A 26,358-nucleotide genomic window follows, 5' to 3' on the forward strand; every position below is an offset into this window, starting at 1 on the left:
CTTTTTATAATTATTTACATTCTATTTTCTGTAGCATCTGAATAAAAATATTCTGTTTCCAGGTTTAATTTATGTAATTGGGGGCATCAGCAATGAAGGAATAGAGCTTCGTTCTTTTGAAGTGTATGATCCACTTTCTAAGCGTTGGTCTCCACTTCCTCCAATGGGAACCAGGAGAGCCTATCTTGGTGTAGCTGCACTCAATGACTGTATCTATTCTGTTGGAGGGTGGAATGAGACACAGGATGCTCTTCATACTGTGGAAAAATATTCCTTTGAAGAGGTAGGTTGGACAATTTCAAATGCTTTGATATCCTGTTCTGTTGTGATGTGCATTCTTTTATTCATGATATTGATCATTTGTGGTTTTTTCAGAGAACCAACTTTGGTGTTACAGGTTTTTTCTATTGATTGCCCATCTTCGGTTTCATTGATTTCTCTTTTTTCTTCTGTTTTTGTTTTGTTTTGTTTTGTTTAATTTGCACTTTTTTCAGGGCACCTGGGCGGCTCAGTGGGTTAAAGCCTCTGCCTTTGGCTCAGGTCATGATCCCAGGGTCATGGGATCGAGCCCTGCATCAGGCTCTCTGCTCAGCAGGGAGCCTGCTTCCTCCTGTCTCTCTGCCTGCCTGTCTGCCTACTTGGGATCTCTTTCTCTCTGTCAAATAAATAAATAAAATCTTTTTAAAAATCTTGCACTTTTTTTCTAAATTCTTTTTTTTTTTAAGATTTTATTTATTTACTTGACAGACAGAGATCACAAGTAGGCAGAGAGGCAGGCAGAGAGAGGGGAGGGGGCAAAGCAGGCTCTCTGCTGAGCAGAGAGCCCGTGCGGGGCTCGATCCCAGGATCCTGAGATCATGACCTGAGTGGAAGGCAGAGGCTTTAACCCACTGAGCCACCCAGGCGCCCCTTTTTTCTAAATTCTTTTTTTTTTTTTTAAGATTTTATTTATTTATTTGACAGAGAGAGATCACAAGTAGGCAGAGAGGCAGGCAGAGAGAGAGGAGGAAGCAGGCTCCCCGTGGAGCAGAGAGCCCGATGCGGGGCTCGATGCGGGGCTCGATCCCAGGACCCTGAGATCATGACCTGAGCCGAAGGCAGCGGCTTAATCCACTGAGCCACCCAGGCGCCCCCTTTTTTCTAAATTCTTAAAGTAGAAGCTTAAATGATTGATTTTAGACCTTTAAATACATTATAAAAAAGAAAGGTCTAAAATCAATGTATTTAAAACTATAAATTACTTTCAAGCATTGCTTTAAGTGCATCCTCCACATTTTAATATGTTGTATTTTATTTATTTACTTATGTATTTGGTTATATATTAATTAGCATTTATCTTTAAATATCTTCTAATTTCCCTGGTAATTTCTTTTTTGACCAGTGAGTTGTTAGAAGTATGTTATTTAGGGTGCCTGTGTGGCTCAGTTGTTAAGCGTCTGCCTTCAGCTTGGGTCATGATCCCGGGGTCCTGGGATCGAGCCCTGCATCAGGCTCCCTGCTAGGCAGGAAGCCTGCTTCTCCCTCTCCCACTTCCCCTGCTTATGTTCCTGGTCTCGCTGTCTCTCTCTGTCAAATAAATAAATAAAATATTTTTTAAAAGTATGTTATTTAATTTCCAACTATTTGGGGACTTTCCAGATCTTTGTATTACTCATTTCTAATTTAATTTCATTGTGATCAGAGAACATACTTTATATAATTTCTGTCTTGGTAAATGTTCCTTGTCCACCTGAAAGGAATTTGTATTCTGCTGTTGTTGAGTGTAGTGTTCTATTAATGTCAATTAGGTTAAATTGGTTAGTGTTGTTCAAGTCTTCCCTACTCTTTTCAACTTGTGCAATTGTTTTGTCAATTATTAAGAAAGCTTGTTGAAGTCTTCAAGTATGGGAATGGGGGAGCCAAGGGCAGGCTGCCCCCAAATGTACCACTTTGGCATCTTGATTATTTTATTATTTTTTTAAAGATTTATTTATTTATTTTAGAGAGAGAGACCTCAAGAAGGGGGAGGGTTGGTGGGAGAGAAACGGACTCCCCTCTGAGCCTGGATCCCATCACAGGCTCAACTGCAGGAACCTGAGATCATGACCCAAGCTGAAACCAAGATTCAGATGCTTAACTCACTGAGCCACCCATGTGCCCCTGGCATATTGATGATTTTAAATAAAAGTTACTTAAGAGACAGGCTATACAAGAAGGACTTTTCTGACCCTCCTCTGTCCCCCTAAAAGCAGGAAATAAATCTCCTTGTACCAGGAGGTAAAAAGACATCTGTGTCACTCAGATAGGAAACTGAGACCCAAGAAGAATGTATAAACAATCCTTGTTACTTGTTTACTAAGTTATTATCAGAGCCCAAATTCTCTTTAGAATTCCTTACTAGTTGAAGCTCCTAAAGTTACTTTTATTTTGTCCTGTCAATACCCCACAGATTTATTGTCTCTGTCTAAAAAGTATAAAAACTGCTTTGGTCACTTCTTTAGGTCTCAATTACAATTATTGGGCCTGTGTAAGTAATAAAAATTTTTTTTTCCGGGGCGCCTGGGTGGCTCAGTGGGTTAAAGCCTCTGCCTTCGGCTCGGGTCATGATCCCAGGGTCCTGGGATCGAGCCCCACATCGGGCTCTCTGCTCCTCGGAGATCCTGCTTCCTCCTCTCTCTGCCTCCCTGCCTACCTGTGATCTGTCTCTCTCTCTGTCAAATAAATAAGTAAAATTTAAAAAAAAAAAATTTTTTTTTCCTCTTGTTAATCTGTCTAGTCCAGCTGGAAGGCCTTAAGAGTAAAGGAAGAATTTTTCCTTCCCTGTAAATTTTTTTTAAAAGATTTTATTTATTTATTTGACAGAGAGAGATCACAAGTAGGCAGAGAGAGAGAGAAGGGGGGAAGCAGGCTCCCCGCTGAGCAGAGAGTCCGATGCAGGACTCGATCCCAGGACCCTGAGATCCTGACCCGAGCTGAAGACAGAGGCCTAACCCACTGAGCCACCCAGGCACCCCCTGCACATATTTTGAATCTCTGTTATTAAGTGTGTACAAGTTGAGATTATTATCTTCTTGATGAATTGATCCTTTCATAGTCATGAAATATTTGTCTTTATCTTTGATAATATTCTTTGTTCCTAAGTCTACTTTTTCTGATATTAATTTGACTGATGTAGCCAAGCTATTTTTTGATTATTATTTGCATGGTGCATCTTTTTCTTTCCTCCCACTTTAAATCTATCTACATCTTTACAAGCTGCATCTCTGGTAAGATAACATACAGTTGTAATCTCTTTTTTTATCCAGGTTGACAATCTCCAACTTTCACGGAATCTTTAGAGTTTTTCCTATTTATATGTAATGTAATTGGAGATATGGTTGGTTTTTAGACTCCTGTTTTGCAGTTTTACTCTTTGTATAATTCATTCTTTGATCCTTTTTTCCCTCTTTTCTGTCTTTACATTGATTGTTTTAGTATTCCATTTTCTCTCTTTTATTATCCAATTAACTATAACTTCGCCTTTTTCTTAGTGGTTACTGTAGGGTTTACATTGTGTGTTATATGTATTTATACTATATATATTATATCAAGGCAATCTTTGAATAATATCATATTCACTTTCTTTTTCTTTTTTTAATTTTAAAGCATTTTTATTTATTTTTAGCTTTCTCTCTCTCTCTCTCTCTCTCTTCAGATACTTATTTATTTATTAGAGACAGTGAGCAAGAGAGAGAGAATACAAACAGGGGGAATGGCAGAGGTAGAGGGAGAAGCAGGCTCCCAAATGAGCAGGGAGCCTGATGTGGGGCTCGATCCCAGAACCCTGGGATCATGGCCTGAGCCAAAGGCAGACACTTAACTTACTGAGTCACCCAGGCACCCCAACGGTCATTTATATTTAAAATTAAATGTTAATGTGAAAGTCTTTGATAATTATGCATATATTAATCATTCCTAATCCTATTCTTTTGTGTAGAACTAAGTTTCTATCTCATAACGTTTCTCTTTGCATGAAGAACTTCCTTTAATAGTTCTCTTAGTGCTGGTCTGCTGGCATTTATTCTTAGTGTTCATTTTCTGAAACTATTTTTTCACCTTCATTTTTGAAAGATACTTTATTGAGTATAGAATTTTTTCCCTACCATCTAAAAGGTGCTGTTTAATTATCTGCTTGTACTATTACTGATGGGAAGTCTGTAGTCATTCTTACTCTTGTTCCCATATATATATATATACGTAATGTGTCTTTTTTTCCTTGGAGTCTTTTACAATTTTCTCTTTATCATGGGTTTCCAGTAATTGGATTATTGTGTATCTTTTTGGAGTTTTGTGTTTAATTTGTTTGGAATTCACTGAACTCCTTGAATCTGTGGGATTATAGCTTTCATCAAAACGAATGTTTTCAGCCATATTTCTTCAGATATTCTCCTGCTCTTTTTCCGAGACTCCAGTAGCACACATGTAAGACCACTTTAATATTGTCCCACAGGTCACTGAGGCTCTGTCAATTTTTTTCTCCCATCTTTTTTCTCTCTGTGCTTAAGTTCATTTTTGTTTTATAGCTTCATTGAGGTATACTTGATAAAAATTGTGTAGATTTAAGGTGTATAATGTGATGTTTTGATATATGTTGTGAAATGATTACCAAATCAACCTAATTAACATACTTATCACCTTATATTTTCCTGTTCCTTTTTTTTACTTTTTTAAAAAAGATTTTATTTATTTATTTGACAGACAGAGATCACAAGTAGGCAGAGAGGCAGGCAGAGAGGGGGAAAGCAGGCTGCCCGCTGAGCAGAGAGCCTGATGCAGGTCTCGATCCCAGGACCCTGGGATCATGACCTGAGCTGAAGGCAGAGGCTTTAACCCACTGAACCAGCCTGAGGTGAACCACCCTGAGGTTAACCCACTGAACCACCAGGCGCCCCTTTTTTTACTTTTTAACTGAAGACTTTATTAACCATTCTAATTTTTTAAGAGTTCCAGTGTAGTTAAACATACAGTATTGTATTAGTTTCAAGTTCTCTTTTCCTTTTTTCGTGTGTTGGTAAGAGTGCTTTCTTACCAAATTTCAAGTATACAATATAGTATTATGACCTATAGTCACCATGTTTTATACTAGATCTCTAGAACTTATTCATCCTGCATAACTGAAATTCTGTTCTCTGTGCTTCAGTTTGGATGCTTTCTTTTGCTGTGTTTTCAAGTTCATTGATCTACATTGTCGCACTTCTAATATGCAGTATCTAATTACATTTAGGGAATTTTCGTTTCAGATATATACATTTTTTAGCACTAAAAGATCTTTTTGGTTGTTGTTTTTAATGTCTTCCATTTCTCTCCTCATTGTGTTCATCTTTTCCTTTAGATCCTTGAACATATTTATAACATCTGTTTTTAAGTCCTTGTCTGTTGATCTCATTATCACCATCACTTTTGGACCTGTATCTGTTGAACTTTTTCTTCCTGTTTGAGTCACCTTATTCCGCTTTTCCACATTTCTGGTATCTTCTGATTGGATGGTGGACACAGTGAATGTTATATTGCTGAGTGTTTGGATTTTATTTCTTCTTTTAGGAAGTATTGAGTTTACTTTTGGTAAGCAGCTAAATTATTTGCCAACCAGACTGATTCTTTTGGGACATATTCTTAAGCTTTGTAGGAAAGGTCTAGAGTAGTGTTTCCTTTAGGTCTCCTACTAAATAATGAATGACCCTTCTTATGTCTCTATTGAATGTCCTAGCTGTTCAGCAAGGTGTCTTTATTTTGGCTAGTCAAAACTAGATTGTCATCCAGCTTTGCGTGAGCTCTGGGAATTGTTTAGTTTATAAATCCTGTAATGGAAAACAGTTTCTCTAGTCACAATACTTTTGACACCAAATGTGTGTGTTTTCCATACCAAGCTGTTTCCCAGTTCTCTTATGGTGACCAACTAAGTACCCTCAAGTCAATTCATTTCTGACCCTTAAAACCCCATAGTCTAAGAGCTCAGTTTCAAAGATTGCCCCTCACTTTACACACCAGTTTCAAGTAGTGGGTCCTCAGGTTAACCACTAACTTACTTACACTTGTCTGACTTGGCTACAAGTTGGGGGTTCCTATAATCCTTTCCTCAGGTTCAATAATTTGCTCTACTGGTTTACAGAACTCAGGCAAACACTTATGTAGTGGTCTATTGTAAAGGATTCAAATGGATAGCCAGATAAAGAAGTATATAAGGCAAGGTCCAGAATGTCTTGAGTGTAGGAGTCTCTGTAGAATTTGGAGTGTGACACCCTCCTGACACATGGATGTGTTCACCAACCTGGATGCTCTCTGAACACCATAGTATAGAAATTTTTATGGAGACTTCATCATGTAGGCATAATTGATTCTTAATTCAACCCCCAACCCTCCTCCCCTCCCCAAATGATGGGAGTGGGGATAAAAGTTCCAAGCTTCTAATTCTGGCTTGGTCTTTCTGGCAACCAGCCCCCATTTCTTCTTCTTCTTCGTCTTCATCTTCTTCCTTCTTCCTTCTTCTTCTTCTTCTTCTTCTTTTTTTTGTAAATATTTTATTTATTTATTTGACAGAGATCACAAGTAGGCAGCGACGCAGGCAGAGAGAGAGGTGGGTGGGGAAGCAGGCTCCCTGCTTAGCAGAGAGCCTGATGCTGGGCACGATCCCAGGACCCTGGGATCATGACCTGAGCTGAAGGCAGAGGCTTTAACCCACTGAGCCACCCAGGTGCCTCCAGCCCCCATTTCTGAAGCTATTTAAGGAGTCCACCAAGAGTTGCCTCATTAGAACAAAAGACACTAATATCATCCAGGGAATTCCCAGGGATTTAGGAGTTCTGTGTCAGGAACTGGGGCCAGAGGCCAAAGGTATACTTCTTATTATGTCATATCTTCCTATAAGTTGTTCTGTGCCTGTTTCTCATGGAGTTTTACTTTATGCATTGCATAGATTGATGGCATTCAGCTGAAGACACAAAGGGACCTCTGGAAGTCTTGCTGGCAAATCTTGGCTGCTTCAACCTCTCTAAACTCTGATCTCTGCCTCTTAAATCAAATTATTGTCATTCTGTGCTTGGAAATCCCCTTCCTTGTGGTGTGCAGAAAGCCCCACCAGACAGAAAGCCTAGATGACCATGAAGTTCACCTTCTTTGTTTCTATTTCTGACTGATCAAAATTTTTCATTGTCTGTTGTCTGGGAACTTTAGTTTTTTAGGTTTGTCCACTTTTCTAGGTCTTTGTGGCAGGAGGACAGCTTTGGTAACAATTATTCTATTGTGGCTGTAAGTGGAAATCCTTCCTATGTCATTTGCAGTGCTTCCATCATTCATTGAGCATGCCTTTACTTTCTAGCATAATAAAATATTTCAAGCTCGTTTTGTACTTTCTCTGCTTTAGCTCTGGAATCATCCATTTTTCTAAGAAGCTCCAGTTCCTTTTAGTGAAGGATAGTATTTAGAAACCAAGGTCTGGGCACTCAGACTACTCATGGTTACTGGGATATTGCTGATTCTAGGCACTCTCAGTAAACAGAGCTCGGAATACATGCACCTATATACATCATGTATTCACTTACATATCCATTTATAAGTATTTCTGTAACATGTAAGTCATATGTTGTAAAACCATGAGTTTATGATAACTCCAGTTCCAGTGCAGTATCTCAGATTCTTTCAGGCCTTCCCCATTTCCATGTCTGTAAATACCTTCTCTGTTAGTTAAAAACTACTTGGCTCTTATTATTCTCCCTATAGTCTACCCTTGAACAACATGATTTTGATCTGTGTGGGTCCACTTATACATGGATTTTTTTTCAATAAATACAATATAGTACTATAAATGTATCTTTTCTTCCGATTTTCTTTTTCTTTTCTTTTATTATATTTTATTTTTCAGTGTTCTAAGATTCATTGTTTATGCACCACACCCAGTGATCCATGCAGTACATGCCCTCCTTAATATCCACCACCAGGCTCACCCATCCCCCCACCTCCCTCCCCTCCAAAACCCTCAGTTTGTTTCTCAGAGTCCACAGTCTCTCATGCTTTGTCTCTCCCCGCCCCCAATTTACCCCAATTCACTTTTTCTTTCCTTCTCCTAATATCTTCTATGTTATTCCTTATGTTCCACAAGTAAGTGAAACCATATAATAATTGACTTTCTCTGCTTGACTTATTTCACTCAGCATAATCTCCTCCAGTCCCCCCCATGTTGATACAAAAGTTGGGTATTCATCCTTTCTGATGGCTGTGTAATACTCCATTGTGTGTGTGTGTGTGTACACACACACACACACACACACACCATATCTTCTTTAGCCATATCTTCTTTAGCCATTCGTCTGTTGAAGGGCATCTTGGCTCTTTCCACAGTTTGGTGATTGTGGCCATTGCTGCTATGAACATTGGAGTACATATGCCCTTCTTTTCACTACATCTGTATCTTTGGGGTAAATACCCAGTAGTGCATTTGAAGGGTCATAGGGTAGCTTTATTCTGATTTTCTTTATAACATTTTCTTTTCTCTAGCTTTATTGTAAGAATTTAGTACATAATACATACACAAAATATGTGTTCGTTGTGTTATTGGTAAGGCTTTTGGTCAATAGTAGGATATTAATGGGGTACCTGGGTGGCTCATTCAGGTACGCATCCAACTCTTGATTTTGGTTCAGGTCATGATCTCTGGGTTGTGAGATTGAGCCCCCACATCAAGCTCCATGCTGCATGTGGAGCCTACTTAAGATTCTCTCTCTCCCTCTCCCCTTCTCTCCCTTTATTCCCCTCTCTAAAACAAACAAACAAAACAAAACAAACCTAGTAGGCTATTAGTAGTCAAGTATTGGGGGAGTCAAAAGTTTTACATGGATTTTTAAAAAAATTTTAGAATTTACTTTTTTTTTTTTTTAAGATTTTATTTATTTGACAGAGAGAGAGATCACAAGCAGGCAGAACAGCAGGCAGAGAGAGAGAGGGAAGCAGGCTCCCCGCCAAACAGAGAGCCCGATGTGGGGCTGGATCCCAGGACCCCAAGATCATGACCCGAGCTGAAGGCAGAGGCTCAACTCACTGAGCCACCCAAGTGCCCTGAATTTACTTATTTTTATTTAAATTCAATTAACATACAATAATTATTGGTTTCAGAGAGCTGAGTGATTCATAGTCATATATAATACCCAGTGCTCATCATATCACATGCTCTCCTTAATGTCCATCACCCAGTTACCCCTCTCCTCTCCCCACTCCAGCAACCCTCTGTTTACTTTTTTTTAAAGATTTTTAAATTTTTGAGAGAGACAGAGAATGAGAGAGAGAGCACAAGAGTGGGGTGAGAGGCAGAAGGAGAAGCAGACTCCCCACTGAGCATGGAACCCCATTTGGGACTCGAACCCAGGACTCCGGGACTATGACCCGAGCTAAAGGCAGATACTCAACCTACTAAGCCACCGAGGCGCCCCTCAGTTTGTTTCCTAAGCTTAAGAGTCTTATGGTTTGTCTCCTTCTTTAATTTGGTCTTTTTTTAATTTTTTCCTCTCTTCCCCTATGATCCTCTGTTTTGTTTCCTAAATTCCACATGTCGGGGTGCCTGGGTGGCTCAGTGGGTTAAACCTAAATTCCACATGTCAGTGATACCGTATGATAATTGAATTTCTCTGATTTATTTATTTCACTTAGCATAACACCTTCTAGTTCTATCCACATTGTTGAAAATGGCAAGATTTCATTTTTTTGATGGCTAAGTAGTCTTTTGTATATAGACACCACATCTTCCTTCTTTTTTTAAAGATTAAATCAGCTATACATATTTTTGTGAATATCTGTGGGTTTTTTTTTTAAAGATTTTATTTATTTATTTGACAGACACAGATCACAAGTAGGCAGAGAAGCAGAGAGAGAGGGAAGCAGGCTCCCCACCAAGCAGAGAGCCCGATGCGGGGCTCGATCCCAGGACCCTGAGATCATGACCGGAGCCGAAGGCAGAGGCTTTAACCACTGAGCCACCCAGGCGCCCCATCTGTGGAGTTTTTTTGTTTGTTTTTTAAAGATTTTTATTTATTTATTTGACAGATAGAGATAACAAGTAGGCAGAGAGGCAGGTAGAGAGAGAGGGTGGGGAAGTAGGCTCCTCCTGAGCAGAGAGCCTGATGCAGGGCTCAATCCCAGGACCCTGAGATCATGACCTGAGCTGAAAGCAGAGGCTTAACCCACTGAGCTACCCAGGAGCCCCTATCTTTGTGTTTTAAAATAGGAGTATTTTGGGAGCACCTGAGTGGCTCAGATAAGTGTCTGACTCTTGATTTCAGCTCAGGTCATGATCTTAGGGTCATGAGATCTAGCCTTGTGTTGGGCACCGTGCCGGACGTGGAGCCTGCTTGGGATTCTCTCTCTCCCTCTGCCCATCCCCCTGCTCATGTGCACGCACACACACACTCTCTCTCTCGGTAAATAAATAAATAAAACATGAATTTTTCAGCAATGCCAACTTTGTCATACATTCTGTAATTTCAGATAATCTAATAGTCTTCAATTTTTAATAAAGGTCCTTCAATTTCAAAGGATTGTCTCTGGTTTTGGTATCTCAGAATTTCATTTAAATTCAAATCAGCAAACAGGGGCACCTGGGTGGCTCAGGATGTCTTCTTTTGGCTCAGGTCATGATCCCGGGGTCATGGGATCAAGCTTTTCAGGCTTCCCACTCAGCAGGAGTCTGCTTGAGATTCTCCCTCTCTCTCCTTCTGCTCCCTCCCCCATGTGCTCTCCCTCTTTCTAAAATAAATAAATAAATCTAAAATGAAATAAAATGGCAGTCAATCATTAAATTCAGATCAGCAGACATACATTGAGTGTCTATAACGTGCTAGTGCTAGGCTGAGTCCTAGGACGTGAAGCTTTTTAAGTTCCTGTCCTCAAAAATTCACTTTCTAGCATTGATGAATAGTTGGTGTTCACCCTTTGTTTCTGAAAACTTTGTTCATCGTATACTTTATTTCCAGATAATTTTTTCTCTTGATTATTTTTTGGGACCTTTATTAGCTTTCCTGTTTTCTGGGTATAGACATTTTCTCTGGAGAAGGTCATTATGAATAATTTTGGTTGTAGCAGCTTATTGAAATTTCTTCAGGGAACAGTGTATACCAGGAGTTAGCAAACTTTTTATTAGACAGATAGGAGCACCTGGGTGACTCAGCCAATTGAGCATCTGACTCTTCATTTCAGCTCAAGTCATGATCTCAGGGTGCAGAGCCCACAGTGGGCTCCATGCTCAGTACCAAGTCTGCTTAAGATTCTTACCCCTCCTTCTCTCTTCCCCTCTGCTACTCCTCTCATTCACCCTCTCTCTCTCAAATAAGTAAAATGCTTTTTTAAAAAAGAGAGTATTTTAGGCCTGCAGGCTACATACAATCTCTTCTTTTGGCACATTCTTGTTTTGTTATTTTTCAATTCATTTTTATTTTTATTAAGTTTTTAAAATTAAATTTTTTTTAAGATTTCATTTATTCACTTGACAGAGTCACAGAGAGATCACAAGTAGGCATAGAGGCAGGCAGAGAGAGGGATGAAGCAGGATCCCCATCAAGCAGAGAGACCCGAGCAGAGGACCCCGAGATCATGACCTGAGCCAAAAACAGAGGCTCAACCCACTGAGCCACCCAGGCACCCCTTATTTTTTTATTTTAATTCCAGTGTTATTAACGGACAGTGTTATATTAGTTTCAGATGTACAATATAGTGATTCACCAATTCTATACACAGTACCCTTCATAATAAATGTACTCTTTAATCCCCATCTCCTGGTTCACCCATCCTCCCTCCCACCTCCCCTTTAGTAACCATCAGTTTGTTCTCTATAGTTAAGAGTCTGTTTCCTGGTTTGTCTCTATTTTTTTATTCATTTTCTTGTTTGTTTTGTTTTTTAAATTCCACATGTGAGTGAAATCATAAGGCATTTTTCTTTCTCTGACTGACTTATTTCGTAGAATTATACTTACTCCATCCATGTCGTTGCAAATGGCAAGGTTTCATTATTTTTTATGGGCGAATTATATTCCATTGTGTATGGCACACATGCGCGTGTGCACACACACACACATACACACACACTGTTCTTTATCCATTCATCAGTCCATGGACATGGGAGTTACTTCCATAATTGGCTATTGTAAATAATACTCCAATAAACATAGGGGTGCACGTATCCCTTTGAATTAGTGTTTTTGTATTTTGGGAGTAAATACCCAGTAGTGCCATTCCATTGTAGGATTGTTCTATTTTTAACTTTTTGAGGAAGCTTTGTATTATTTTTCCCAGGGGCTGCACCAGTTTGCATTCCCACTAACAGTGCATGAGGGGTCCCTTTTCTCCACATCCTCACCAACTCTTATTTATTGTGTTGTTTTTTTTTTTTAAAGTAATCTCTATGCCCTATATGGGGCTCATACTCATAACGCCAAGATCAAGGTCATATGCTTGACCAACTGAGCTAGTCAGGTGCCCCATCTTATGTTGCTGATTTTAGCCATCTGACAGGTGTTAGGTGATAGCTCATTGTAGTTTTCATTTGCATTTCTCTGATGATGAGTGATGTTGATCATCTTTTCATGTGTCTGTTGGCCATCTCTATATTTTCCTTGAAGAAATATCTGCTCATGTCTTCCACCCATTTTTTTTAATTGGGTGGTGATGATGATGATGATTTTGGGATTGAGTTGTAATAGTACTTTATATATTTTGGATATAAACCTTTTTATCAGATACGTCATTTGTAATATCTTCTCCCAATCAGTAGGTTATCTTTTAGTTTTGTTTTCATTGCTGTGTAGAAAGAAGCTTTTTATTTTGATGTAATGCCAATAGTTTATTTTTGCTTTTTTTTCTTGCTTCAGGAGACATATCTAGAAAAACGTTGCTACAGCCAGTGTCAGAGAAATTGCTGCCTGTACTCTCTTCTAGGATTTTTATGATATCAGGTCTCACATTTAGATCCTTGATCCATTTTTAGCTTATTTTTGTATATGTGTAAGAAAATGGTCCAGTTTCATTCTTTTGCATGTATAGCTGTCCAGTTTTCCCAACACCATTTGTTGAAAAAAAAAATAAAAAAAAATAAAGTAACATTTTAACCTGGAAAGATCATTCTTACAAAAATAGGTTTCCAACCCCTGGTCTGTACTACCTTTCTGAAAATATGTTTCACAAATTACTAACTCCACTAGATATTTGAGGGAAAGGATTCCATGGTCAATAACTCGGCAAGTGTGATAGCAGTATCATTCTCTTAGAGATTTATAAGGGTCATTAGCATATTAAACCCTTTTCAAAGCCCTTCTGTGTATAAGCTTTTTTCTCCTTGGAGCTTTGTGGGTTTGTGTTGTGTGTGTGTGCATTACCTGTGTGTATTCCTTTGAACTAGTTTAACAGAATGCTTTCCTATGTAGGATTTCTAGATTGTCTCCTGATCATGATTTATAGTTAATCACAGATATGTTTTTCAGTTGTTTTCCTCTAAATTCACTACTTTGTCTGTACCTGCTCAAAGTTCATATGAGCGGCACCTGGGTGGTTCAGTGGATTAAACCTCTGCTTTCAGCTCAGGTCATGATCTCAAGGTCCTGGAAAAGCCCCGCATCCGGCTCTCTGCTCAGCAGGGAGCCTGCTTCCCCCACCTCAGCCTCCCCATCTCTCTCAGCCTGCTGCTCTGCCTACTTGTGCTGTCTGTCAAATAAATAAATAAAATCCTTAAAATAAAAAAGCTCATTTGACAATATCCTACATATATTTATATGACTGGACTCTGAGTTTGAAATTTAAAAATTTAAAAAGAACTAGAGTATTTGATTTCTCAGCAGTTTTCTCTATTGTCATCTTATGATTCTAACTTTTTTTCCTCTTAACCAGGAAAAGTGGGTTGAAGTTGCTTCAATGAAAGTGCCCAGAGCAGGCATGTGTGTTGTGGCAGTCAATGGGCTTCTGTATGTTTCTGGAGGTCGATCTTCAAGCCATGATTTCTTGGCCCCAGGTACATTGGACTCTGTCGAAGTTTATAACCCTCATTCAGATACATGGACAGAAATTGGTAACATGATCACCAGTCGTTGTGAAGGAGGTGTTGCTGTACTATGAAATATAAAGTATAAGGGAGCACAAGAAACATTTTGAAAATATAGGATCTGACCTTTTACAAATCACACATGTATTTGGTGATAGGACCCTCTGATTCTATTGTTTTCCATGTATATGGTAGATAAATGACTAAAGAATGATTTAAGAATTTGAGTAAGGAGAGATACAGAATATTATCTTATTTTAATAAAGAACTCACTCAAATTTGCCAAGCTTACCAATAGGAATGCTGTTTATGCTCTAGAATTCTCTTAGGGGTAAAGTCCTATTTGTAAAATGATTTGCTAGAAGCTTCTTGGCAAATAGCCCCATTAGCTGTTTCTCTAGTGTAAGCCACACTGTAATATGACCCATGTGTGATGTAAGAATATCAGTGAGACAGTTTAAAGCTGTCTGTACATTCAGTCTATGGCACAATTTTCCATGACCCCAGTTGAACCTACAGCAAAAAGCCAGTGAAACAACTCCCTACTTTTATTTGATACCAAACTTTTTATTGGCAGCAAATACACTGGGAGGGACATGTAGGAAATACTTAGCTATCTCTATAGATGTTTATATAGACAGACAAGTTTTTGCCTGTTGATAACAGGATTAAAAAAGCTTTTGCTCACTTATGTTGTCTTAGTGCTAAAAATGCAAGTGAGAAATTACTAGGATGTTCTTCATGAAAGTCCTTTAGTGCAATTCGATGATATAATGAGTGACAGAGCCTAGTGAGAGATAAGTACCTATTAAATTTCTTTCCTATTTTCTAAATAGTTATCAAAAATTATCTGCTTGGTTTGGGGAAGAGGGAATTTTATTAGACTATCAAGCTTTGTGAAGCTTACTTGTACTTGGGCAATCCTAAGTATGAACTTAGTACAAAACCTACTGCCTGGTTTGGAGAAGGTGGAATTGTAGGTACCTATGAAGCTTTTTATAGACATTGACAAAAGTGTTAAGTTGAAAGTTCTCTGATCCAAAACTGCTTTTCAAAACTTTTCATTTTTTTCCCCCTCAGAAACATTCTAAAGAATTGTTCTCTATTTCTGAGAGGAATATTCTTTTGTGTACATGATCATCACTTTTAGTTATTTCTACCAGTTGCTTGGAGCCATATATATTAAAAGTCTTACATACATTTAGGTTAATCTAGTGATTCCAGGATTTGATTTGTATATTCCTGCTTTCCCCTTTTCTTTTTTTTTTTTTTTTTTTTTTTTTTTTTTTTTTTTTAAAGATTTCATTTATTTATTTGACAGAGAGAGAGAGATCACAAGTAGGCAGAGAGGCAGGCAGAGAGAGAGGAGGAAGCAGGCTCCCCGCAGAGCAGAGAGCCCGACGCAGGGCTCGATCCCAGGACCCTGGGATCATGACCTGAGCCGAAGGCAGATGCCTAACCACCGAGCCACCAGGGCGCCCCTCTTTTTTTTTTTTTTTAAGATTTTTAAACAATCTCTACACCCAGTGTAGGGCTTGAAGCCACAACCCTGAGATCAAGAGCCGGCGAGGCACCCCTGATTTCCTCCTTTTCTTTCTTAAAGTCCTTCAGTGTATTATTACAGGCATCAGCAGCTTATTTAGATAGAAAATCTTTGTTGGTAACCATTAAAGACTCAGGTGGCACTCATATCCAAAATATTTGGATTGGCCCACAAGAGTACTTTCTTTCCTAATTTAACCATATACATTTATTAAGAAAAGCTTATGTAGTGTAGTGTGTACCTGTGTCCCTTTGTTTGGGGTATCCTAAAAGTCTAAAGGGTCATAGGTGCCTGGTGTGATCTATAAAATGTCAAGGAATGACAGAAGATCTGTAGATTATTTAAACTCCAATTCATGTGCCTTTAATATTTCTCTACAGAGAATATGCTTTCTGGTTCAAAAGAGATTTACAAAATACTCCTATAATTTCTCATTATTGCCTGGTGCCAACCTGAAATGGCACTGTGAAGGGAAGCATTTTGTACTGCTGTGGCAGAAACATGTCAAGACAATCTGTATTTGGGCTTAATGGGTCCAGACAATCCCTGTAAATAGATAATTGTAAAAATGTTTATTATATTATTTTCTAGGTGATGATTTAAAAAATAATGTACTAATAAAGTATGTGGTGCTTTTTGCTTTTTCCTTTTCCTTGTATTACTTATTAGTTTATTAACAGTGTTCCTAGATTACCCAAATATAATAGGATTGCCCAAGATTTTTACTGTTTGTTTTACCTTTAGGGACTTGCACATTTAGTTCTTAAATGTTTACTGAGCAGCTATTAATGTGATCTTCCTCCAAAATATTTGACAATCTAATATACTTCTAAACATCCCCTGTCCAGTGTAGTCAGATGTACTTTAAAGTCAGTTTTCCCCCAAAGATTTTATTTATTTATTTATTTATTTATTTGAGAGAGAGAGAGATCACAAGTAGGCAGAGGCAGGCAGAGTGTGTGGGGGAAGCAGGCTCCCTGCTGAACAGAGCCCGATGTGGGCTCGATCCCAGGACCCCGATTGTTATTATTCTTAAAAAAAAAAAAACCAGGGGCACCTGGGTGGCTCAGTGGGTTAGAGCCACTGCCTTCGGCTCAGGTCATGATCCCAGGGCCCTGGGATCGAGCCCCGCGTCGGGCTCTCTGCTCATTGGAGAGCCTGCCTCTCTGCCTACTTGTAATCTCTGTCTGTCAAATAAATAAATAAAATCTTTAAAAAAAAAAAACAACACCAAAAAAAAAAAAAAACCTGAATTAGGGGCACCTGAGTTAAGCCTCTGCCTTGGCTCAGGTCATGGTCTCAGGGTCCTGGGATTGAGCCCCGCGTTGGGCTCTCTGCTCAGCACAGAGCCTGCTTCCCCCTCTCTCTCTGCCTACTTATCTCTGTCAAATGAATAAATGAAATCTTTAAAAAAAACAACTGTAATTCACTTGCAAAGTCCATTTACCTGCATTTGTGTAGTGAAATTGAGCAATTAAAAGTTACTTGCCCCGGGCGCCTGGGTGGCTCAGTGGTTTAAGCCGCTGCCTTCGGCTCGGGTCATGGTCTCGGGGTCCTGGGATCGAGTCCCGCGTCCGGCTCTCTGCTCTGAAGGGAGCCTGCTTCCCTCTCACTCCCTCTGCCTGCCTCTCTGTCTACTTGTGATCTCTCTCTGTCAAATAAATAAATAAAATCTTTAAAAAAAAAAAAAAAAGTTACTTGCTCCTATTCTGAAAGATGACTTTGAGATAAAAGTTTTAACTTTGTATAGTCCTCATGCACTTTAAAAGCAAAGAAGTTTCCTTACCAAAACAGAGTGGAATTGGAAAAGATCTTCTGAAAAGAATCAGCTTTCCTTCCTTCAAAATCAGGTTAGTAAACTATTCTTTGGATTAATAAAGAAGGATTGTGTGGTGGTTTCAGCTATGGTCTTTCATTGGTAAGCTTCTCAATGCTCAGAACAAGGTCTAGCTCTGTGGTGGTGTACTTGTTTGCTAGGGCTGCTGTAACCAAGTACTACAGAAGTTTAAATGGAATTTATTGTTTTATAGTTTTGGAAGCTGGAAATATAAATCAAGGTGTTGGTAGTTGGTTCTTTGAGTGCTAAAAGGAATCTATTCCAGACTTCTCTCCTTGGAATGTAGATGGCTACCTTCATGTACATGTGGCATTTTCCTTGTATGCATGCTTGTAAGCTTTCCCTTGTTATAACAGTATCAGTAATATTACAGCCTACCCTTAGGATCTCATTTTAGCACTGTAACCTCTGTAAAGACCTCTCTAAATAAGGTCACATTCTGAGATACTGGGACGAGGACTTCAACACACAATTCAACTTATAAAGTCAAGTTAACTAATATTTCATACCTGTTATTATACAAAGATAACATATACCAGGTGATAACGTTTACTGATTTATATCCTTAATGCCATTTGAAATGTTTTTCCTTTTTTTCTTTTTAAAGATTGTATTTGACAGAGAGAGAGACAGTGAGAATGGGAACCCAAGTAGGGGGAGTGGGAAAGGGCAAAGCAGGCTTCCTGCCAAAGCAGGGAGCCTGATGCAGTGCTTGATCCCAGGACCCTGGGATCATGACCTGAGCTGAAGGCAGACACTTAACAACTTAGCCACCCAGGCACCCAATGTTTTTCCATTTTTATAAGATTAAGAATCTCAAGAGTACAAATTTTCTTTTTTTTTTTAATTTTTAAAAAAAATTTTTAAGAGACCAAATTTTCAAGTTAGATTCTAAGGTGTTGCTTTTGCTTGTTGTTGTTTTTTATTTGCCAGAGAGAGCGAGCAAGCACAGGCGGGCAGAGTAGCAGCAGAGGCAAAGGGAGAAGCAGGCTCCCCGCCGAGCAAGGAGCCCGATGTGGGACTTGATCCCAGCACACTGGGATCATGACCTGAGCCAAAGGCAGCCGCTTAACCAACTGAGCCACCCAGGTGTCCCGCTTTTGCTTGTTTAAAAAAGCTTCTCTATGAGTTAATTTGTAAAACTAGATAGCCCCGCTGTAAGAATATCAAGATGGCTCCAACTTGACTTTTCCTAATTTATATATACTAGTGACTTTATTCTTTTAAAATTTTTTGACTAGCTGGTATTATTTGGGTACAGAGTTAAGTTGTGTCTATAAAAATTGGAAAGTATGTTCAGCTTTTCTTTGAACATGGCTTCCCCTCATGACACTGCTCCCTACTGACTTTAGAGCAGCCACAGATCCTTTCACCTCATATAACTAGATTATACCGATGAAATGGCATTGGAAATGCAATTCCCAGGGCAACTGCAACGAAAACTCCACACTGGAACTACCTTTTATTCTCAGACACTATGGATACAAAGTTTTCCTCTTGTGGGAGAATGTGCCTCTTTTTTCAATGATCATAAGGCTCTAAAAAAGGGGTTTCCATTTTTATTATTTTACATTCAAAACATTAAAATGTGTAATTCATAAAGACTAAAAACTAATCTAAAGTGAAAATGACTTGTTAGGGATTTTCAAACTGTTGTCAAGTAATTTCTATGAAATAAAGATTTCTAGAAATGAAAAAAATTTGTGAAGAATAAATAACCACCGATGGAGGAAAAAGCTGTTAAACAGGAGAAGTAGAAAAAGATGCCAAAACACAGCCTTCTAAGGCTTATAGCCAACATACTATCTACAAAGTAGTTTTGTATTTATTCTACTTGACCAGGTCTCTTGGGTCCTTTCTCTGGATAAATATCTTCAACTAGTAAAGTGATTATAAATGAAAACAAGGCCACTAAAGTGACTACTATCTTAAGGGCTTTGAACCAATTGGGATAATGTGGCAAAAGAAAAAGTTCAATGTGTAATGCTATCCCCAAACCTATTATTACTGTGACTATAGCTTCACTGAGTCTTTCAGAAATAAGGAAAGCAAACCATGAAAACACAAGAGGAGCTATACTATTAGCTAAATTGAGGAAGTCTGGTTTGGCTGTACTACCTTCTGGTAGAGCAAAACCCCATCTGATCCCTCCCAAGAAAGCTAGGAAACTGGCTCCATAAGCCATCTGAGTAAAAGCTAACACAGGAATATAAGTCTTTGTCATCACCATGACCAGTGGTGGAGTAATAAAGGGGATTAGTCCTCCCAGAGTTATGTATAATGCTGGCTTTGGGCTGTCAAATAGGTAAGTGATGGTGCTTGATGGCTTGGCTTCTTGCTTCTGCTTCTTAAAGCTGCATGGGGAAGTATGATAGTATTGTGTCTTCCTCATATACACTGGAAATGAAGAGAAAAACCAAGGCCTTGGAAACAAAGGGGAAAAGTTCTGTTGGTGACATGTCTTGAGAGAAAATGTTTCTATTCTGCTGGCTCCTAGTCGGACTGGAAAAGGGTACTTAAGCATCTATAGAGAAAACAAAACCAACAGACAAAAACAGATTTTTAGGTAACTGCAGTGTCTCAGTTAATCCCAAACTGAAACAATATAAAAACAAACCATCTGCTTTATCAAACTTTACAGAAAGGTTGAATTACAGGGTGCTGTTAATGCTAGCTAAGACTAGCAAAAAGTGATACAACATGGAAAAGAAACTACTGAAAAGAAACCGAGTGATGTAATTTGGCCTACCACTAATTTTATCCCATGAGAGGAATATCTGAAAGAACAGGTAAAGACTATATCTTTAGTATCTGGCATTTTAAACTGTCTCTTCTATTTATAACTTGCAAAAGCAGCAGCATTAATTACTGTGGGAATGCTGTTTTGTATAGAAAAAGTAATCCAGCTTCCAATTTAGCTTTAGAAACACTGAATACTTTCCATAGCTCCATGCCTTCTTATATGTCTTTTTTTTTTTTTTTAATGAACATATAATGTATTATTAGCCCCAGGGGTACAGGTCTGTGAATCACTAGGTTTACACACTTCACAGCACTCACCACAGCACATAACGCTCCCCAGTATCCATAACCCCACTATCCTCTCCCTACCCCCCTCCCCCCGAACCCCCATTTGTTTTGTGACATTAAAAGTCTCATATGGTTTGTCTCCCTCCCAATCCCATCTTGTTGCATTTATTCTTTTCCTACCCCAAACCCCCCATGTTGAATCTCCACTTCCTCATATATCAGGGAGATCATATGATAGTTGTCTTTCTCCAACTGACTTACTTCGCTAAGCATAATACCCTCTAGTTCCATCCACATCAATGCAAATGGCAAGATTTCATTTCTTTTGATGGCTGCATAGTATTCCATTGTGTATATATACCACATTTTCTTTATCCATTCATCTGTTGATGGACATCTAGGTTCTTTCCATAGTTTAGTTATTGTGGACATTGCTGCTATAAACATTGGGGTGCATGTGCCCCTTTGGTTTACTACGTTTGTATCTTTAGGGTAAATACCCAGTAGTGCAACTGCTGGGTCGTAAGGTAGCTCTATTTTCAACCTTTTGAGGAACCTCCATGCTGTTTTCCAGAGTGGTTGCACCAGCCTGCATTCCCACCAACAGTGTAGAAGGTTTCCCCTTTCTCTGCATCCTCCCCAGCATCTGTCATTCCCTGACTTGTTAATTACCTTCTTATATGTCTTTGCCTAGAATTCTAACATACTACATTTTTTTCCGTTTCTTTCTTTTTTTTTTTTTTTTTTTTTGAGATGGGGAATGGGGAGGGGCAAAGAGAGAAGGGGAGAGAATCTCAAGCAGGCTCCAAGCCCACTGTGGAGCCTTATCCCACAACACCTGAGCTGAAATCATGAGTCAGACACTTAACCAACTGGCCACCCAAGTGCCCCCTAACATACTATTTTTCTGTCTAGGGATTCTATCTTAAAATTCAGCATGAAGCTTTCCCCAATCTGAATTAATAGTATTTTTTTTTTTTTTAGTTTTTTTTTTTTTTTTAAGATTTTATTTATTCTTTTGACAGATAGAGATCACAAATAGGCAGAGAGGCAGGCAGAGAGAGAGGAGGAAGCAGGCTCCTGGCCAAGCAGAGAGCCCGATGTGGGGTTCGATCACAGGACACTGGGTCATGACCTGAGCTGAAGGCAGAGGCTTTACCCCACTGAGCTATTAATACTCTTAAAAATACTTTACGCACACTCCCATCATAATTCTCACAGTGAATTTAAATCATATGTTTATCAGGGCGCCTAGTGGCTCTATGGGTTCTATGAGGCTCTATGAGCCTTTGGCTCAGTTCATGATCCCAGGGTCCTGGGATTGAGCTCCACATTGCAGGGGGCCTGCTTCTCCCTCTCCTACTCTTCTGCTTGTACTCTCTCTCTCAAACAAATAAAATCTTAAAAACAACAACAACAACATGTGTTTGTCTGTCTCAATATACCTGAGAACCAGGCCAGTAATTTTTTCTTTGCCTTAAAAAAAAAAAAAAACAGGGGCGCCTGGGTGGCTCAGTGGGTTAAAGCCTCTGCCTTCGGCTCAGGTCATGATCCCAGGGTCCTGGGATCGAGCCCCGCATCGGGCTCTCTGCTCAGCACAAAGCCTGCTTCCCTTCCTCTCTTTCTGCCTGCCTCTCTGTCTACTTGTGATCTCTGTCTGTCAAATAAATAAATAAAATCTTTAAAAAACAAAAAACAAAAAAACCCAGGGGCACCCCTAGTTGGCTCAATCCTTAAGTGTCTGCCTTGGGCTCAGGTCATGATCTGAATCCTGGGATTCAGCCTGCTTCTCCTCCCACTCCCCCTGCTTGTGCTCCCTCTCTTGATCTCTGTCAAATAAATCTTTAAAACAAAAAAAACTTCCCCAGTGCCTTTCATGGTACATGCTCAAAGTAGCAACCTTTACTGCTGATTTTGTGCTTTAGTGAGCAGATTCCAGACTTAACTAGTTAACAGATGAACAATAACTCAAAAAGCACTGGATGAAAGAAGAAATGAAAGTTATTTAAGAATCTTGGTGACTCCTTAAAATGCTAGGAATGATTCCATCCTGGGGCCTTTTCCTTTCCTTTGGAATGCTCTTCCCTGAGCTACTTGCATGGCCGATTCCCTCTCTTCTTACCTCTTTTTTTAAAAATTAGATTTGTTTATTGCGGAGAGGGCAAGACAACATGAGTTTGGGGAGGGGCAGAGGGAGAGAATCTTTAAGCAGACTCCCCCTGAGTATGGAGTCCAATGCGGGGCTCAATTCCAGGACCTCGAGATCATGACCTGAGCCGAAATCAAGAGTTGGATGCTTAACCGACTGAGCTACCAAGCACCCCTATTTTTTTCAGATTTTTTTAAATTTTTAAGTGATCTCTACACCCAACATGGGGCTTGAACTTACTACCCTGAGATCACGAGTCAGCACCCCTGGTCCCTCTGGTTTTTTTTAAGATATTATTTATTTGAGAGACAGCAAGAGAGAGAGCATGAGCAGTGGGGGAGGGACACAGAGAGAGAGAAAACCAGACTCCCTTCTCAGCAGAGAGCCCTACATTAGGCGGGATCCCAGGACCCTGAGATCAGGGCCCCAGCTGAAGGCACCTGCTTGACTGACTGAGCCCAGGCCCCCCATGACCCCTCTATTTTTAAGTGCAATCCTAAGCCTATTGTTGATATTCCCTATTCCCCTTCCCTGCTTTATAGTTCTCCAGAAGACTTACCACTTGCAATATCAAATATTTTACTTACTTGTATTTTACCCTTTGCCCCATCACCTAAACGTGTAAGGATTAGGATTTATCTTTATTTTTCCCCCATTGCTATAGCCCCAGCAAAGCAGTGCCAGCAAGTATTTGCTGAATAAGCCAACCTTTGAAGATGCTTGAGAAAACTTCTGGATAAAATGAAGCATACTGGGTTCCACCGTAAAGTCCTGCTCAGGAAGATACCAGGCAGTTGTGATTAATGCATTTTTACAGCTAAGTGGAGGAGCTGAATCAGAAGCATGTTGCTGTATAGAAAACAAAATGTTACTTAATTTTCTTCATTTTATGCATAATTTTGTGTAAGTAGGAACTTGAGAATTTTTTCCATATAACACATTTGCCTTTGAAAACAATCATTAATGCTGTCCGGAAATCAGTAATACATTAAGTAAATAATCCTTTTCTTCTCTGAACCATTCTTTTAGCTTTTGCTATTTGGTGTAACAGTATTGCACAGAGACAGATCTGTATTTTACAAACACCTCTATAATTCCCCAGCTGTGTGACCTTGGGTAAATTGCTTCCTTGAAGTGCAGTTTTCTCATATTTAAAACTGAAGGTTATAGCTTCTCTGGTCTCTTTTTTCACCTTAGGTGTTTACAGCTCAAAATAACGATGGTAGCAATTAATACAATTTAGTTGTGAACCAAGCACTGTAACTATGTGTTTTATAAGCATTAACTCATTTATTTGTTTTTAAGGAAGTATTTTTAAGGGTGCCTGGGTGGCTCAGTGGGTTAAGCAGCTGCCTTCGGCTCAGGTCATGGTCTCAGGGTCCTGAGATCAAGTCCTGCATTGGGCTCTCTGCTCAGCAGGGAGCCTGCTCCCCCAATCCCACTGCGCTCTGCCTGCCTCTCTGCCTACTTGTGATCTCCCTCTGTCAAATAAATAAAATATTCTTTAAAAAAAAGTATTTTTAAGTTATCTCTACACCCAATGTGGGGCTTGACTCATAACCTCAACATCAAGAGTCACATGCTCCCACTGAGCCAGCCAGGCACCCCTGCATTAACTCATTTAAAACAATAACCTCATCACCTTGATTCTGAGACACAGTATAGCCTGTTAGGTTAGAGTGAAGATTTGGAATCAACAATTTGTGTTGGGATCCTGGCTTCACCACATATATGGTATGTGATTTTGCAAACATATTTAACTTTGTCATGTTGCAGTTCACTCACTTTTGAAATAAGAATTGATATATGTAAAGAGCTGCAAACGGTCCCTGACACAAAGTAAGCATTCAAAAAATAAAAATTATATTCCCACCCTACACAGAGGAAATGGTCAAGAACTCTAAAGTGAGCAGCCAGTAAGTGGTTGAGAATATGAATCTAGATCTGTCTTACATGAGTTTTATTGTTAACCAAGAGAATGAAGTGTCTAAAAGATCCAAAAACCACAGTTCCTACCTAGTTAAATACCTTAATGAACTATTTCTAGGTCACAGCTCTTAGGGATGGGTAGAGAAATCCTGTATACCAGTCAATGTTTTCACTCTGTAACAAAGACGTAGGGAGGTAAGTTATCCCGGGCCTCTGAGTACATCTTAGATGGCACCTTACATCTACCTCCTGACTTCCACACACACATTTCTGCAGGACCACACACTCACTGTTGGTCAAAAGAATAAGGGCTTTCCAGACCACCCCACTTAAAAATCTCAACGCTCTCTTCACAGTTGGAACTTCCTCCGCACTGTGACCATGCGCTTTCCAACTCAAGGGTGTTATATGAAGACCGATAACCTATATCCCGGGGACGGTAACTGGTGAGGAAGGCAAACACCTAAGGGTCAATCTACTCAATTTAGGTGAAAACGCCCGGTATCGCCACCGTCCCAGAGGAAAAAGATGCAAACTGCAAGCCTCAGAGAGGACTCCTGAGAAAAGGGCGCGTTGTGAGAACCCAAGGATCCTCGGGAAACTGCCTGACATTTCCGGCGGCTTTTATTTACTCTCAACCCTCGGCGCCTCCCCCCAATTTGCACAGTGTGGCAGCAGCCCTGCTGTTAAATATGTAAGTATACTTGCCAGTGTCCAACCGGGAATTGGAACGCAGAGCAGCAAGAACACCCACGACTCACGAAAAGGCACTTCCGGTAGATGGGGTTTGGCAGTCCCCTCCACTTCCTGTGAACAGAAAAAAAGAGTCCGGGTGGGGACTTGACCAGTGCTGACTGGTTCCCATGCCGGGTGTTCCATCTTGGGTCATTATTTTAAAAAATTTTAATTCTGGAAGCCAGCTTTTGAAGTCCGTAGGGTACTTGAATGGTCCTTGCCTCCCCCCTCCGGGTTTCTCAGGCATCAGAACCTGACCCTCAGAGTTCGGACAGGTAGAGCACAACTACTAAAACAATCCCAAAGTGATGGTGTTGTGGGAAGGTAGGAAAGATTTGAGTCTAGGCCAAATGCAACTTGGCCAAATTGTTTGCCATTTCTGGAACTCATAACAGAGTTTTCTAGGATGGATGGGGCACATCTCTGTTTGGGTCCTGAACTACTAACACTAAGGAAAACAAAACTTTTTACTTCCATTCTCTGCTTGGAACTGGAGACTCCATTAAGAAAAAGCACGGGGCGCCTGGGTGGGCTCAGTGGGTTAAAGCCTCTGCCTTCAGCTCAAGACATGATACCAGGATCCTGGGATCAGCCCCACATCTGGCTCTCTGCTCAGCAGGGAGCCTGTTTCTTCCTTTCTCTCTGCCTGCTTGAGATCTCTGTCGAATAAATAAATGAAATCTTAAAAAGATAAAAAGCACAAAGGGCAGGATTTTCGCTTCCATAAGTGTGGTAATAACAGTTTTGGGCTTAGGGTTGATCTGAAAAGTTAGATCGTTCCTTCTGTCGCCCTCCGCTTTAACTTTTATTTGTTGGCTCTGTGACCTTGGACAACTCTCTTTTCTTCCCTGGGCCTCCATTTCATACTCTGTCAAATCACTCAGCACCAGACAATTTGAGCGGCCTTCTGAAAACAGAGCTGCAACGGCCCACGGGGGCCAGTTGCTCCATTCCTCCGGATCCTGGGTAATGGAGCTTCGTGGTTGTCGGCCATCATACGGCTTAACGTCCCGCGCAGAATGCGCCCATTGCGAATTCTTCCTAATAGTAACCGCTTCTAACCGCGATAGGCTTTCACTTTTGTTTCCTTCTCCATCATGGCAGCACCG

General features: G+C 39.9%; 2 protein-coding genes across 8 annotated transcripts in view; one reads left to right on the top strand and one right to left on the bottom strand.

Moving 5' to 3' along the window:
• Positions 1 to 25,211, top strand: part of LOC123936887 (intracisternal A particle-promoted polypeptide) — a 54,331-nt gene extending 29,120 nt beyond the window's left edge. For 3 of the 6 annotated variants that reach the window (XM_045997426.1, XM_045997413.1, XM_045997414.1), the window contains 2 exons: positions 63 to 283; positions 13,876 to 14,317. In XM_045997426.1, coding sequence (XP_045853382.1) covers positions 63 to 283; positions 13,876 to 14,100 — 446 coding nt within the window. In that variant the 3' untranslated portion in view covers positions 14,101 to 14,317. Of the gene's footprint in view, positions 1 to 62; positions 284 to 13,875; positions 14,318 to 23,249; positions 23,366 to 24,870 lie in introns of those variants that run through there. The other 3 variants (XM_045997417.1, XM_045997421.1, XM_045997422.1) reach the window with 3 other exon arrangements.
• Positions 18,850 to 25,779, bottom strand: TMEM69 (transmembrane protein 69). 2 transcript variants are annotated; one of them, XM_045997453.1, is made up of 3 exons: positions 25,223 to 25,779; positions 23,294 to 23,356; positions 18,850 to 19,930 (listed from the first exon to the last, which is right to left on the bottom strand). In XM_045997453.1, exons 1-3 carry the CDS (start codon positions 25,391 to 25,393, stop codon positions 19,232 to 19,234), a joined length of 933 nt encoding a protein of 310 aa, XP_045853409.1. In that variant the 5' UTR covers positions 25,394 to 25,779; the 3' UTR covers positions 18,850 to 19,231. The 2 variants fall into 2 exon arrangements, with proteins under 2 accessions (XP_045853409.1, XP_045853406.1); XM_045997450.1 differs by having other exon boundaries at positions 23,294 to 23,434; positions 25,223 to 25,775.
• Positions 25,780 to 26,358: the final 579 nt, after the last annotated feature.

This window comes from Meles meles, chromosome 1 (genome assembly GCF_922984935.1).
Source record: "Meles meles chromosome 1, mMelMel3.1 paternal haplotype, whole genome shotgun sequence".
NCBI classification, from domain to species: domain Eukaryota; kingdom Metazoa; phylum Chordata; class Mammalia; order Carnivora; family Mustelidae; genus Meles; species Meles meles.